Below are 11,179 nucleotides of genomic sequence, written 5' to 3' on the forward strand. Positions count from 1 at the left end.
TAAGAGAAACCTCAATATCACAGCGTTTTAGCGTTCAGTTCCCTGTTTTAACAAGTGAATTTTAGTCAAACACTTTTTGCAATAAAAACAACACCATAAACTGGATATTAGTGAGTTTGTTAATTGGCAATGCTGATACATAAACAGTTTAGCTAAACGAAGGATGTACACTTATAAACTGACATTTTAAAGTGTACAGCTTTGCCATTTACAACACAGAAAGGAAGTGAAATCTGTTTGTTTGGGCATCCTGATAGGGTCCGACATATAAACACAGGCTCAACCAATGGCACGAGTATAGGGCGGGACTACCTGCTTAACTGACCAATGGCAAACAGGGAGAGTTTGAAACATGTTTGTGTTCTTTGTTGCCAGTGAAACAGACGCATTTAAAGCATTGCTCGTGGTTATGACAAGTAATCAATTTCTGTTACTGGATATTCATGCAATATTCATAACATAAGTATGTATACAGACTTGTAAGCTACCCGCATGCAACTAAAGAAAACACAAAAAGCCTCTTCCCGTGACCTCTTCCAGCTGTAACACTGGCTTTCAATTCCCAGGCCTAATAAAAACCACATGACACTTGAATACCTCGCAATGGTTCAAAACGCGTTTGCGTTGCGCTCAATGCAAGATGATTTTGACAGCTGGATTCAGCCTGGCGTCAGTACGCTAGTGACGTCACTCCGACGCAACGCAACACACCAAGATGACGTCACGCAATACGGCAAATGCTAACATTGTGTGCTATAAACACTAAATAACGACAGTTATACGCTTTAAACGTTGAATGATGAATAATGCTGCCAGTTATAGTAAGAACCCATCTAATAGAGGCTGAGTAAGCAAATATCCTTTGAATTCGCAGTTAGTTCCGGACGTCCGTTAGACAAAGCTACTCACACTGACGCTTCGTGACTATACAAACACTGACATCCGCAACACAAGTCTGGGCGACAAATACTCACTATTCCGGATTCATGGTGTGTTTGTGTCGTTGTCGTTGGGTTCAGCAAGCGATCGGAGTCTTTTCTCTGCGAGCAGAGGCGATGGTGAAGAGGATGACTTTCTCTGATGTTCGCTGCGTTCTCTGATTTACCCCCTCCGATCACACCTCAGTGCTGTCTTCTCGTTGGATTCAGTCACTTGACGGACATTACTGACCATATAACGCAAAACACTGTTATTTTGTTCTGCTTTTCTTCCTGTCTTCCGATCTGTCCCTCGCTCGAAGCACAAGATGGCTGCGCAGGTGCGGCAGTGACATCAGATGACGTGGCATTACGGACTGATCTCACAGAGACAACCGAGAGATTCAAGACCCTCCACTAATCAGATAAGCTTATGAACTATACATACATATATATATATATATACAGTGGTGTGAAAAAGTGTTGGCCCCCTTCCTGATTTCTTATTTTTTTGCATGTTTGTCACACTTTAATGTTTCAGATCATCAAAAAATCATCGTTTAAAAACTGCATTTTGTATTTACTTGCATTATCTTTGCATAATATTAAAATTTGTTTGATGATCTGAATCTTTTAAGTGTGACAAATATGCAAAAAATTTAAAAAAACAGGAAGGGGGCCAACACTTTTTCACACCACTGTATATATACACCCCCCACGTCATTGTACTGTAGTGTTTGTAGCATGAGAATCTTATTAGAAAATCAAAGCAAGACAATATTTTGTAAGTAACAATAATAAAAAAAAATATATATATATATGAGTATTACCTTGCAAAATTCCAAAGAAATATCTCAATTTTCTAATTTCAAAATCATTAAAAAATGTGCTATTGACTTTTTTTTCACCCTATTCACCTGTAGTGTCTGTTGTCCCCTCCAGAAGAAAATAAATTTCTTGTACAATTATTACCTTGCAAAATTCCAAAGAAATATCTCAATTTTCTAATTTCAAAATCATTAAAAAATGTGCTATTGACTTTTTTTTCACCCTATTCACCTGTAGTGTCTGTTGTCCCCTCCAGAAGAAAATAAATTTCTTGTACAATAAAAATCACGCTGTGCTTTGAGGTCAATGAAAAGAGCTGTTTAATAACAAGTAACAATTTAAAAGCAATTCATTCATATTTTTAAATGGTGATGTCTGGCATTTTCCAAACCTCCCAACATTTGATTTCTCTGATATACAATTTTACCAAATTTACAGTGTAGAAAAAAAGTAGAAAAATAAAGATATGAATCACAAAGGATGAAAAGTTCTCTCTTATACTTCTAGCAAGGAAAACACTGTATATGCAACATTTTCTATAGTGTAATTTTTTGTCATTTGTTTGAACCGAAATCTCATCATAATACTTAAAAAAAAAATCTACTATTAAAGGCCTAGTGCAGACTACATTCTCACATACAGTTTTAATGCACAGCACAGCACTCCCTCCTCATCCTTTTCCTTCTCTTCCCTCACAGGTCTAGAATAGGACACAAAGTCACCAGCAGGTTTAGGCAGGTATATGTTGTTCACAACATCTTCTCCGCCTCAGGCTCCAGGGTCTCTGCGCTGTCCTGGTGATCGCTGGCTGCCTCCAGACCCAGGTTGATGTAGTGGGCCTCGTTGCTGGCCTCCAGGGGTGGAAGCTCATACAGAAGTGCTTTGAGGCTCTGGCCCAGCTCTCCAAAACCTGGCCTCTGAGAGGGATTTCTGTGCCAGCAGCTCAACATAAGCTCATATCTGACAGAGGAAGAGTCAAAGGAAAATGGAGAAGGAGAGCAACAAAAAGGACTCCAAGATTGAATCATCTTCCAGATCTTCAGTTTAAAAAACCCTCTTGCCATATATGCTTCTTGACCATGCACAAAACATTATTACATTCTACAATTTAATAATCAGCTGCATATGCACATTACTGCTATGACTCATGTGGATTCTTAGAACAGACCCTAACTATTCTTGCTACTAGGCCTGATTAGTCTCGCAACAGACAGTTTTTGGTAAAGGCTTAGTCACAGATTCCTGATAAACAGAATTGTCTACTAATAATATTTCAATTTTGAAATATTATAAAATATAAAAAATGCCTTTTGTGATCATTTGATGAAAAATATGTGCTTACAATTTGCTGTCATTGTCCCCTTGTTTGAGACGGTGTCCATTTTCCAGGAAGTCCAGAAGCTCATGACCAGAGATACCTGGATAAGGTATCTTCCTTCTGGATGTGATCTCCCACATGGTTATTCCAAAAGACCACTGTGAGACATGAGGAATAAATCAAATTGATTTAAGTTTGTTGGTGGGTAAATCTCATAAAAAACATATCCGGTTCATATTTTTCCCACAGACAAAAACAAAAAATGTATTTCATACATAAAAAAAACTATTTTTAGGACCAAACAGGTTGTGTTTTACTGAATGTTTGAGTTTTTTTTTTTTTTATCTCTTATTATTCTCATTGATGATTCTAATTAGATTCTTATTAAAGGAATAGTTCACCCCAAAAAAAATAAAATTTGCTATAAAAACATACCCTCATGTCATTCAAAATGTAGATGAGTTTGTTTCTCTATCAGATCAGATTTGAAGAAATGTATCATTGCATCACTTGCTACCAGTGGATCCTCTGCAGTGAATGGGTGCCGTCAGAATGAGCATCCAAACAGTTGATAAATACATCACAATAGTCCACAAGTAATCTATACAACTCCAGTCCATCAATTAAAGTCCTGTGAAGTGAAAACCTGCATATTGATAAGAAACATTTCCCTCCTGATTTAGACGAGACACATTTTTACTGGAGAAAGCAACATTATGGATAGAGAACTCGTATTTTAGCCTGAACCAATGGTTTGAAATAAAAAATGTCTCAATGATGTCTCAGTGATTTAACACACAGCTTTCAACCTCACGAATTGATGTTGATGGATTGGAGTTGTGTTGATTACTATGATGTTTTTATCAGCTGGTTGGACTCTCATTCTGACGGCACCAAAATTTCAGCAAATGTTCATTTTTGATTTATTTGATTTATTTTGTTTTTATTATTATTTACTTTGCAGTAAGGTTATGAAAATTGGGGCCAGAAATGTGCTCAATGTTCTATGCGCAAAAACTGTTTTTCTTCTGATTTGACAGGTGTTGGGAGTTTCACCAGTGTATTTGTAATCATACAAATTGAACCTATGAAAAAACTCATTTGTACATTAAACACAAAAAACAGTGATACATACACTGTATAAATACTGTATTAGAAGCATAAATTGGACTGACCACATCACTCTTGGTGGTATATAAGAAGTTAGACAGACTCTCTATGGCCATCCACCTTACAGGCATGTTAACATCCATATTCTTCTGCCTATAGTACTTACTGGAATAGATCTTCTTAGACAGGCCAAAGTCAGCCACACAGACACGTAGATCATCCCCCAACCTGTGAAAGCCAAACTGTGTGTGTGAGTCCAGCACTGGGTAGGTATGGGGGGGACGGGACATTTTGCTCATCATTAGGCATGGCTTCTTCTCAAGACAATGCAAGTATTAACAGGACATTGTTGTGGAATGTGCTATTTGTTGCCCTCCTGTGGACTCACATGCAATTGCGGGCAGCCAGGTCCCTACCCTGTGTAAGAAACCCTGAAGGCTGAGATACTCCATTCCTGCAGCAATGTCAATCATGAAACGCAGAAGACTCTGATAAGGCACAAACTGGAGAGAAGAGACCAGTTTAGATATAATATAATCAGATATGTGGTTTTTTTTTTTTAACCCTTAAAACTTTATATAAAAAACGAGAGTAAAAAGAAGGAAAAGTCAGGAAGGTGTTGCAAATTAGTGAGACCGACCATGGGAACATCACCGTAGCGGGTCGCTTTGAGGAAGCTGTGTAGATCTCCATGTTTCATGAACGGAAGAATAACAAGCGGTACATGGATGGAGGACTCCGGATCCCGCTCTAGTGCGACCCCTGGTGGACATAAATAACCTTATATCAGGGGTCTCCAAACTCTGTCCTCCAGAGTTTAGCTCCAAATTGCCTCAACAACACACCTGCCTGGAAGTTTTAAGTATACCTAGTAAGACCTTGATTAGCTGGTTCAGGTGTGTTTGATTAGGGTTGGAGCTAAACTCTGCAGGACACCTGCCCTGTGTAACCCCTCTCCCCGGGTCCTCACCGCCACACCTCGTTCTCGTTCCGAGTGGGTCTCGAACCCGGGTCTCCGGCATGGGAGGCTAAAGCCTGCAGCCACTAGCGTCAGTTGCCAGTGCGTCTCTTGAGATCAGGGGAGTGAGGTTTACCTGCACAGCACCTACCGCTGGCCTCCGTTACACTCACCCCCCTAAACCTCACTCCCATCCGGGTCACGGCACCAATGTAACCCTTCTCCCCCGGGTCCTTATCTGCCACACCTCGTTCTTGTTCCGAGTGGGTTTCGAACCCGGGTCTCCGGCATGGGAGGCGGGTGCACTAACAAGGAGGCTAAAGACTGAGACCGCTGGGGTCCATTACACCTGCAGGAGTGAGTTTGGTGACCCCTGCCTTATCGTCTGTCAGCAGCATTTATCCATGATGGTCAATTAAATTATAATACTGCCTTATCCACCTTATCTTGCAACACGGAAGGTAAATGATTCATTAGCTAAATGACTAAAAGAATAACATAGTGCAGTAAACGGAAAAACGATTTGCATAACAAACCTGATGACTGCTGAACATCATAATATTGGGAAGATGCCAATTACATTATTACACATTACAGTTGCTATGATCCATTTAATTCTTACAATGGTACAGCCACCCCCATCACACCCATAATTATGCAGGTCAAAGACAAGCAGGAGGTAAAAGTCAAGCGTATCCCACTGTTAATATGCCGCTACAGGCATCACCAGGGGAACTTGTGGAAGTTCACACTTTGCAGTTGGACAGGCCTATACAGGCCACAGATGACCGGTTTCCATGGAAACGTCTGTGCCCTTTGAAATCAGGTTATTCAAAATATTCCACTCCAGCTTGATATAAATTATACATTTTAGCCTAGATTTCAAACATGAAATAATAATTTCATTCAGGAGAGACATACCAAGCAATTTAACTACAGTCACATGATCAAAATGCTTCATAATTTCTGCCTCTTTGAGGAAGGACTCCAGATCTTCTTTACTGTGGACTGCACCTACAATTCAACAGGAAATTTAATGGCATTACAGCAAGAAAGCGGTTGATTTAATTAACTGTGTAAATTGCATTGTCTCAAGCTAGTACTTAATTCTAGATTAAGATAATACTTTTTAACTTATATTTCACTGTCACTTGCTCTCTGCATTATATACACTATATACCTTTAAATGTTTTTACTGCCACTCTAATGTCTTCTCCTCTTTGAGGGGAAAAGATGCCCTCGTAGACGACCCCAAATTCTCCTGCAGATGGAGAAATTCCAGATTACAGTATAAGAATCCATTTGCAGAATGCAAAATGACAATCAAAATACTGTTTTCAGTCAAATTATTCCTTATTAAATTATACCTTTTTAAAATTACTTAATATAATTTTAAAACAGCTATTAAATGATCACTTCATATATGGGTAGCATATGCATAACATTTCCAAATACCAATTTAGGTTATGCATGTTTATATTCATATACATCTATATAAAATGTCCTATTTATTATAAAAAATGTATATTAAGTACACAATTTTGTCTACAATTATTTGAATGTACTGTGTATGGGAAAGTGTACACTACCAATCAAAAGTTTGGATCAGTATAATTTTTTTTTATTTATTTTTTTAGGTTTTCTATTTGAATATGTTTTAATTTTATGGAATATATTTTACATTTGATATTGTTTTAAAATTTTATATTTTAAATTAAATTTTTTTAAACATATTTTATATATATTATGTAATTTATTCCTCTGATGGCAAAGCTTCAGCATCATTACTCCAGTCTTCATTGTCACATGATCTTTCTAATATGCTGATTTGCTCCTCAAGAAACATTTCTTATTATTATCAATGTTGATATTTTTGTGGAAACTGGATTCAATTTTTAAAACAGGACTCTCCAATAAAAAATAATGGATGCATTTCAACCTTTTCAAAAGTATGTTTTTTTTTTATCTGTGCAGACAAATTTGCAAGACCCAGAAAAAAAAAGATCAGTGTGACAGTTTGTTTATACCTTTTCCAAGCTTCTGGCCCATTGTCAACTTTGTACGTTCCACCATCACATCTCTAAGATCACACAGCAGCTTTTCACTCATCCCTTCCAACATCTCAACTGAGCCTGACAGAGACAGAGACATGGTAAAAATGTCTAAGTTACTTTTCAAATAATTACAAATTTAAAATAAATTATCACATGTATCTCAAAATGTCCTTAGACTTGCCTAGATACCAAAGTCTGCTATCAGAAGTCAGAATAATTCTCACCAAGTTAACATATCCACATTTTTTGGTTTTATACTCTGATTGAATGAAAACTGTATAGAGATTATGATATTTCAACTATCTGAATAACAGTGGGAATTTTTTTTCTAAAGGTCTACCCTTTTCTAAATAAACAAGTATTTTTACACTATTCTAATGCATGTATCGAGTATTTTCATTGTTGGTGACACACTTGGTATGAGTCAGAGTTGTTGCAAGTTTGAATGTTTAGATGACAGGAATGAATTTCAAAATTGACTTCTCACTCAAACGTACTTGCGGATTCCAGCTGAGGTGGGTCAGTATGCAGCCGTTCATATCCCACTTCACAGTCACGCTGAGATGCTCCCTCTCCATGTGTTGTACTTCTGGGAGGACAACGCCTACATTCAACATGATCACAGCTGCCCATCGTACAAGCTGAATGAAAACCATCATTATAACAGAACTGGACAGTGATCTCAAATTCTTTATGAGCTTTCATAGGGATTTGCAAGACCCCAAATTATAAGTTAGCCTATCCACATTAATTTTATAACTTTATAGCTTACTCTTACTGTATGCCAAAATCAATGTTTGTAAATACATTTGTTTCTATTTAATTTTCTATAAGGACATATGGAAGCATGTTTCTGCCACAGGATAAAACAATTAAAAAGGTAATCTCACAATAAGGCTTTTCCCCCACAACTCTGAGTTTATATCTCACAATTCTGACTTTTTTCTGGCAAATTCTGAGAAAAAACGAGAGATATAAACTCAGAATTGTGATAACACACATTTCTGAGAAGAAAAGCCTGAACTGTGAGATATAAACTCACAATTGCATGAGGAAAAAGTAAGAGTTGTGAGAGAAAAAAGTTGCAATTACCTTTTTTATTCCATGGAGGAAACAAAGAATTGTGAGACAGAATTCTCTGAATTAACTCAGAAAAGGAAAGAAGAAAAAGAAATAAACTCAGAATTCTAAAAGTCAGAATTGTGAGATATAAACTCGGAATTATGAGGAAAAAAAGGAAGAATTGTGAGATAAAAAGTTTCACATGGTGAACAGAAGACGACTCATTATTTTGAGCAGCGTATATTGTTCTTGAGGATGTCGATATCGAATCACACGAGATCTGGATATGAGCTCCATTTCTTGACCTCCACTGAACACATACACACAAAGCATTAAACAATATATTGTATGCAGACAATACGCCTATAAAAAACTGAATTGCCATAGTACAATTTTATAAAAATTTACATTAAAATTTATGCACTGACCATTATTCCAGAGGTTTTGAAGGATCAAGACTTGTTTATGTTGGATTAGCATGCAAATGATAATAATTTTTTAATTAATATTTTAAAATTGCAATGTATTCCTGTGGTGCAAATCTTAATTGTCAGCATCATTACTCCAGTCTTCAGTGTCACATGATCCTTCAGAAATCATTCTAATCTGCTGATTTGCTGCTCAAGAAACATTTATTACTATTATCAAAGTTGAAAACAGTTATCCTGCTTAATATTTCTGTGGAAACCGTGATACATTTTTTGTAGAGATTTCAACAGCATTTATGTATAACATTACATGTTGTAATATGTTTTACATAACATGTTTTATAGCATTGTAAATGTCTTTAATGTTATTTTCTTTTAATCAATTTAATGCTTTCTTGCTGAATAAACGTATAGTCTACTCTTAAAAAAATAGTTATACAGATAATAATTTATTATTTTATACAGATAATAAACAAATAAACCAGGTTAACAGATGTATTGTTTAATACTGGTAAATTTGAATAATTAACATTTGAATAATGAATCAAAATAATGATTTGCTTCTCTTTTGGTCAATGTAAGTGGAAGGAAGCACGAATGCAGCTTGGAAAGGACAATGCACACTCTGTCTACCAAGCTTGTAACCCGGAATTGAATAAGGATCCCAAAACATTATGGACCAACTGGATCCCTAAACAAGATGCCCAAGAGCTTCTACTGGACCTACGTTTTGCCCAAGAGGACCAGGAGCCTCTTTATATCTATGTGCGAGAATCGAACCACCCTCACAATCAGTACTTTAGAAGACCACAAAGAGCTCTTCTCATGATCACAGTCCAGCATCCATTTCCTATAGATGCTGTTCCCCAGGATGAGCACCTGACCTTAAATTGGGAAAGATCTCTCAGAAGGCCTTTTACCTGGGATTTTCCTACAGCGGCAAGTGCACGTTCATTGCTTCGATCCAGGTGTTCTTCCTGAAATGTCCAACATTTGTATGGAACCAAATGGAATTTGAGGAAACAGCAGCAGGAGGGTTGGGGAGAGGAGTGTGTGTGAACGGTTCTGTGGAGATCAGCACCCCAGAGACAGAGGCATTTTAAATTGCACCCTTGATAAAGAAAAATGCTTGCTTGATTTTCAAGAACTTTAACATTGCTTATTGTTGTACCTATAACTAGCATTAAGTGGTGTTTAAGACAAACATCACTGTTGTTCTTACTACAAACTGGTACCTTTTGTACCAATAATATAATATAATATAATATATAATATAATATGATAAACACTTGGTGCATCTTAGCAACCGCATAGCAATGCCCTGGCATCATAGAGAGGATTTTTGCACAGAAAAGCTCCACTACAAAAAATGTATCACGGTTTCCACAGAAATATTAAGCAGGATAACTGTTTTCAACTTTGATAATAGTAATAAATGTTTCTTGAGCAGCAAATCAGCAGATTAGAATGATTTCTGAAGGATCATGTGACACTGAAGACTGGAGTAATGATGCTGACAATTAAGATTTGCATCACAGGAATACATTGCAATTTTAAAATATTAATAAAAAAATTAAATAAAAACATAAATAGAAACAAAATATAGGATTTTTCCCCCGGTTTTTCAAGCACTGTTTTACCGAACTCTTATAAGAGACTTTCTTCAAAAACATTTGAACAATAGTGTATTTATATAAAATAAACAATTAATAATAAAAATGTAATTATGAACACTGCTAATTCTGGGAAATGGATCAATGAATTAACGATTTTTTTTTAAAGAAAATATCTAGCCTATTATTAAACATAATAAACTTTAGGTAACAGACTTTCTTTGTTAAAGTCATTGTTTGTATTCATGTGGAACACAAAGACTTTAATTTGTGATTATTATATTAAAGAAACTGCCACTTAACAGCTTTTGATGCTGAGAATGTTCATTGTAGGCTGCGCTGTTTACTTGAATCAAAGATTTCTTCTGAAATTAAACGCTCAGTCTCACGTCCTCAGTCTTACCTCTGATTGGTGTTAGCTGTGCGGACATATCAGCGGAGACAATACATGAACATATAATCTTTAGCCTTTATTATTAGATAAAAATGTTTTACAACAATTTATAAAAAATTACTCTGTGAAGTTTCTATATAAACACTTATATGAAAATGTATTTTAATAAAACAAACAAAAAATGTTTCATACTTAAACACCCTTCAGTATACTCCCTACAACTCCCTTGTTGGTAGACCTAGAGAGAGATGATTATGTTTGAATATGTGTGTGTGCATCTGAATTTATGCTTGTTTTAACATAAGATTCATGCCATGGTGAACCATTGTATTTTGTTGGGAGATCTTGCCCTTGATCTTCTGCTCTGCTAAATCTGCACTTTCTATTACTGGAGTCCAGTGACGTTGGAACCCTTTGCACATAAGTGTTGGGCAAGTTACTTCCAAAATGTAATACATTATATATTACTAGTTACTGTCTTTTGAAAGCAATTAGTT

The 11,179-nt window shown here is 36.3% G+C and overlaps 1 protein-coding gene and 1 pseudogene across 2 annotated transcripts in view; both read right to left on the bottom strand.

The window, feature by feature from the left end:
* The window catches only part of LOC107679256 (ras-related protein Rab-1B), a 9,888-nt gene extending 8,599 nt beyond the window's left edge, over window positions 1-1,289 (bottom strand). The window contains exons 1-2 of one of the 2 annotated variants that reach the window (XM_016474765.1): window positions 1,119-1,289; window positions 975-1,087 (exon numbers count right to left, since the gene is read on the bottom strand). In XM_016474765.1, the coding sequence (XP_016330251.1) occupies window positions 975-988 (14 nt within the window). In that variant the 5' untranslated portion in view covers window positions 989-1,087; window positions 1,119-1,289. Of the gene's footprint in view, window positions 1-974 lie in introns of both variants that reach the window. The other variant, XM_016474764.1, reaches the window with a different exon arrangement.
* A 1,063-nt stretch (window positions 1,290-2,352) lies between these two features.
* Window positions 2,353-7,802, bottom strand: LOC107679232 (tyrosine-protein kinase receptor UFO-like; annotated as a pseudogene).
* Window positions 7,803-11,179: the final 3,377 nt, after the last annotated feature.

Source organism: Sinocyclocheilus anshuiensis, unplaced genomic scaffold (assembly GCF_001515605.1).
Source record: "Sinocyclocheilus anshuiensis isolate Anshui unplaced genomic scaffold, SAMN03320099.WGS_v1.1 scaffold1644, whole genome shotgun sequence".
NCBI lineage: Eukaryota > Metazoa > Chordata > Actinopteri > Cypriniformes > Cyprinidae > Sinocyclocheilus > Sinocyclocheilus anshuiensis.